General features: G+C 49.8%; 1 protein-coding gene across 1 annotated transcript in view; it reads right to left on the bottom strand.

Moving 5' to 3' along the window:
• Positions 1–4,872, bottom strand: part of LOC122973869 (7SK snRNA methylphosphate capping enzyme-like) — a 5,724-nt gene extending 852 nt beyond the window's left edge. The window contains exons 1-7 of the mRNA XM_044341664.1: positions 4,327–4,872; positions 3,051–3,434; positions 2,733–2,968; positions 1,866–2,166; positions 1,083–1,785; positions 695–907; positions 481–589 (exon numbers count right to left, since the gene is read on the bottom strand). Coding sequence (XP_044197599.1) covers positions 481–589; positions 695–907; positions 1,083–1,785; positions 1,866–2,166; positions 2,733–2,968; positions 3,051–3,400 — 1,912 coding nt within the window. The 5' untranslated portion in view covers positions 3,401–3,434; positions 4,327–4,872. The remainder of the gene's footprint in view (positions 1–480; positions 590–694; positions 908–1,082; positions 1,786–1,865; positions 2,167–2,732; positions 2,969–3,050; positions 3,435–4,326) is intronic.
• Positions 4,873–5,207: the final 335 nt, after the last annotated feature.

The following is a 5,207-nucleotide window of genomic DNA, read 5'->3' as shown; positions in this document are numbered from 1 at the left end:
ATGTGTGTGTATGTGTACGTGTGTGTGTGTGTATGTACGTGTATACCTGTGTGTGTGTGTGTACGTGTATACGTGTGTGTGTGTGTGTGTACCTGTGTGTGTGTGTGTGTGTGTGTACCTGTGTGTGTGTATGTGTTATGTGTGTGTGTACCTGTGTGTGTGTGTGTGTGTTATGTGTGTGTGTGTGTACCTGTGTGTGTGTATGTGTTATGTGTGTGTGTACCTGTGTGTGTGTGTGTGTTATGTGTTATGTGTGTGTGTACCTGTGTGTGTGTGTGTAACTGTGTATGTGTGTGTGTTGTGTTATGTGTGTGTGTGTGTGTGTGTGTGTGTGTGTGTGTGTGTGTACCTGTGTATGTGTGTGTGTGTGTGTGTGTACCTGTGTGTTATGTGTGTGTGTGTGTGTGTACCTGTGTGTTATGTGTGTGTGTGTGTGTGTGTGTACCTGTGTGTTATGTGTGTGTGTGTGTGTGTGTGTACCTGTGTGTGTGATGAGTCTGTAGGAGGTGAAGCCCACGCTGTCAGTCAGGTAACAGGTGAACTGTTCTGGTCTCAGCCTCACACTCCTGTAGTTACGATACGTCGTCTCCTAGGAAACACAAACAATACTTACAGCAACGATCCTTTAAACAAACACACACACACACACACACACACACATACATATATACAGTATGTATGTATATAATGTTACCGAGGCTCTCTTGCTGTGACTGTATCTGCTCCACGGTTGCGGCTCCAGGATCAACAATCCGCCCGGCGACAGGCTCTGATAGGCTCGTCTGAACAGCCGGACCACGCCCCCGTCACCTGACTGCAGCTGCACCCACTTGGTGACACCCAGACACATGATGACGTCATACTGACCCCGGCCAGCCCACGCCTCCCGCTCTGACACGTAGTCACCCTGTGGGAGGAGCCACAGCTGTGATGTCAGCAGGTAGATGAGTGACGTCAGACTCATCAACAGATATTATTTGTTTGTTTTATATTATAGATTTAAATACATGAAGGACGTCTGCTGGACTGTGTTTTACCGTCTGATACGTGTTTGGTGAGCGCCACCCAAGACAGAGACTCACCTGTATGAAGGTGACGTTGTTGGGGAACCTGCAGGAGGAGGAGGAGGAGGATGAAGATGGAGCAGGGAGGAGGAGAGGAGGAGCAGCGAGAGGACCACGACTCACCCTGAAGGACAGCGGGAAGGAGAGGAGACACACCGCCCGCTGGAACTCCTCCATCACATCTTCATCATCCTCTTTCTTTTTCTCCTCCTCTTCCTCCTCCTCCATCACCTCCTCTTTTTTCTTCTCCTCCTCCATCACCTCCTCTCTCTTCTCCTCCTCCTCCTCCTCCTCTAACGTCTGTCCTGCCTTCGTCCTTGGTGGAGAGGAGGAGGAGAGGAATGACATTGTTCCTCTCCTCCTCCTCCTCTCCTCCTCCACCAGATCATGTGACAGGAAGTGTCTGACGTTCTGATTAGCAGCATGCACCAATCTCTCATCTAGCTCCACCCCCAGGATGTGGGCGGGGTTAAACCTGCGGGCGACAGCGAGCGTCAGGTGACCAGTGCCGCAGCCCACATCCAGCACCTTCTTGTCTCTGAACCAATCGGCCTCCAGCAGGCGGAGCCTGGGGTCCTCCTCCGCTCCCACGCGGCCCTCCCACCCGTCGCCGTAGGAACCATGGTAGCCATAGTAACGGCTGTGGTTGCCGTACTGGTAGCGGTGTTTATCCTTCTTCTTCTGTGGCGGCTGAGCAGAGCCAGGCTGAGGTCCTCCACACCTGCAGGACGCAGCAGAGTCACGTGACCAGGTGGCCAATCAGATTACAGTGTTTTAATTCTCTTTAGGTGTAACACTCACCTGTTGGCTCTAGCCCCTCCCATCACGGGCGTCTGGAATTTGGTTGACTGAGCTGCGGTTACCGTGGTAACAATGCTTGCCATGGCAGCATCTGCCGACCTGGTCGAGGTGGTGCGTCGCCGTCTCCTCTGGCGACCGTCTCCCAGGCTACCAGGTTTGTGGGCGTGGCCTGGTGGGGGGTGGGTGTGTCTTCTGGGGAGGATGGGAGGCGGGGCTACATCATCTCGACAAGTGATGGCCGTGTTGAGTTCACAGGGAAGAGGAGACACGGGAACACTGCCCTCTCTGGTCGCCATGGGAACTGCAGATGCATATCACATGTTATTAACATGTTATTAGAGGAACACTGCCCTCCTGGTTGACATGGGAGCAGAAGACACATATCAAGTTATTAACATGTTATTAACATGTTATTAAAGGAACACTGCCCTCCTGGTCGACACGGGAGCAGCAAACACATATCATATGTTATTAACATGTTAGAGGAACACTGCCCTCTCTGGTCACCATGGGAACTGCAGACACATATCACGTTATTAACACATTATTAATATGTTATTAGAGGAATACTGCCCTCCTGGTCGACATGGGAGCAGCACACATATATCACATGTTATTAACATGTTATTAGAGGAACACTGCCCTCCTGGTCAACACGGGAACTGCAGACACATATAACATGTTATTAACACGTTATTAATATGTTATTAGAGGAACACTGCCCTCCTGGTCGACATGGGAGCAGCACACATATATCATATGTTATTAACATTTTATTAGAGGAACACTGCCCTCCTGGTCGACACGGGAACTGCAGACGGAAGCATAATGACATGTTAACGTGTTATTGACCTCCAGGTGTCTCACCTGTCAGACGAGCGGTGGGGGGGATCACCCGGGCAGGTAACCCACCACCACCTCTGTTCCTGTGTCTCCTCCTGGACTTCAGGGGGGACAGCAGGACTCCCGCTCCCTCCCCCTTGGCCCCCCCGTCTCCCTTCAGGTTCAGGGGGTCGGTGATGTCACGGGGAACCAGGATCTCTACGGGGTCTCCGCCCCGTGACGGCAGGGGCGAACACTTCGGTGTCTCCTGATTGGTCACCCTGAGGAGGAGAAGGGAGGAGTTTAATGACTGAAGTCCACCTGAGGAAACATACAGGTGTGCTGTGTTCACCATCGTCTCACCTGTTGATGTCTTCGTCCATCAGCGAGTTCAGGTTCAGCGGGTCAAAGATGTTACCGCCCAACAGGAAGTGACTCGGTAACACGGGCTCTGATTGGCTGTCGCTGTTGGCACGGCGACGGCGCTTGGCTAGTCCCTTGAAGCCGACACCCATGGAGTAGCGCCTCTTTGCGATCCGCTGAGCGGGCACAGCGGCGAGCGGGTTCTGACTGTTGCTGGGTGGCTGTAAGCCATTCTTAGGACGGAGGGGGCGGGTCTTAGCGAGCTGTGGCTGCTCTGATAGGCTGACAGGGGCGGCGGGGAAAGCGGGGCTGACTTTAACACTTTCTTTGTCCAATGACATCTTGATCATCTTCCAGCTGTAGGCGGCTCAGCCAATCAGTGATCTACAGACAGAGAGAGGGGAGGAGTCAGAGTGACTGACGGGTGGCAGAGCCAATCAGATTCACCAGCTGATCACACAACACATCGACTGATTGATTATTGGACCAACAGTTGCAGCTCTAAAATAAATACTTAAATACTGTGTTGGCAGCGTGTTTTGTCACATCTGTCACAATAAGACATGAAGTAAAGTGTGATTGAAAGTAGTGGTTTGGTCCCTCTGACTGATATATTATTATATATGACATCATTAGATTATTAATAGTGAAGCATCAGTGTTAGAGCAGCATGTTACTGTTGTAGCTGCTGGAGGTGGAGCTAGTTTACACTACTTTATATACAGTTAGACCATATAACAGCTGGTGTTCTGACTCCACTGCAGCACAACTGAACTGTTTCAGTAATAGTTGCAGTCAAAAAGCCATTTTTCAAAATAAAAGACCAAAATGTTTCTTCTACCTTTCCTTTTTTTTCCTCTGCTGTACTGAAATCATAATGAACCGTGAACTCTGTGCACCGTTAAACCCTAAATATTTCCCTCTGAAATGTAGTAAAGTAACATCACATGGAAATACTAGTAAGTAAAGTACAAGTACCTCAAAGTTGTACTTAAGTACAGTACTCGAGTAAATGTACTTCAGGTACTCCCCATCACTGATAATAATAATAATAAATAGAGCGTGCTGCCATCTTAAAGAACATTTTGATGTTGAGATTCAGTAAGTCAGTATTTTTACGCTGTTTTTATTGAAGTATTTCTACTCTGTATCTCTACTGCTGTAGTTCTGGATGTTTAAACTCTTCAATAAACACCAAAAAGTCAGACTGATACTTGTTAACTAACTCACAAGTTATCAATCAGTAATCAATCAATGTGTGATCGATCATACTCACTGTGTCCGCTTGTTGTCGTCTGAAGACACACTGTACAGGAATAGACCTGTTAATGTGTCCCTAGCTCCAACCCCGCCGCTGACTCCACCAATCACGGAGCGCCGTCATGAATAATTCAAACCAACCAACAGAGACAAACAGGTAAACAGTTAGCTTCTCCAGCTAGCCGCCTCCAGCTAACATGCAGGAAGTTGTTAGCATGGAGCTAACACACACACATACACACACACACACACACACACACCTAAAAAAACAACAACTACCAAAACACCGAAAAACCCGCTCGGTGCGTGAAAACGAGCCCGCGCAGAGCTCTCCGTGCGCGTGCGTGCGTGTGTTAGTGTGTGTGTGCGGGCTGATGAGTCATGACTTCAATAAAACAGCAGACTTTAGCCTCGGCTAGCCGTTAGCTGTTAGCCGTTAGCTGTTAGCCGTTAGCTTTTAGCTGCTAGCTGCTGGTTTCGTGTCCCCGTGTTCTTGCTCAAGCCCGCGCTTTTATATGCCAGCTGCGAGGCCACGCCGACCCACATGAGCGACGACACAGCCCACCTATCGCGTGCTAAGCTCTTCTCCCGCCTTCCCGAGAAGCGACCAATCAGAGGGCCGGTCGTCCCGACAGTGAACGAACCTGCCCGAGGAGAGAGGGGCGCTCCGAGCGGCGCCTGACTGAAAACACTAGCGCGGCAGAAAATAAACGGTTTAACGCCAAAAATTAACGGTTTATAGAGGAATATGTGGCGGTTGCGCGTGATAAAAAACACGAGGCGTGAATCCAAAAAAGAACCAACCTGAGATGTTTTGTTTTCAGCCTCTCGGAGAGCGTGAAGCTGCCTGTCAACCTCTTGAGTTAACGGACATTTCTCCCTGAACTTTGCCTTACA

The sequence above is a fragment of the Thunnus albacares genome, chromosome 22, assembly GCF_914725855.1.
Source record: "Thunnus albacares chromosome 22, fThuAlb1.1, whole genome shotgun sequence".
NCBI lineage: Eukaryota > Metazoa > Chordata > Actinopteri > Scombriformes > Scombridae > Thunnus > Thunnus albacares.
This window is presented reverse-complemented; position numbering and strand designations above follow the sequence as displayed.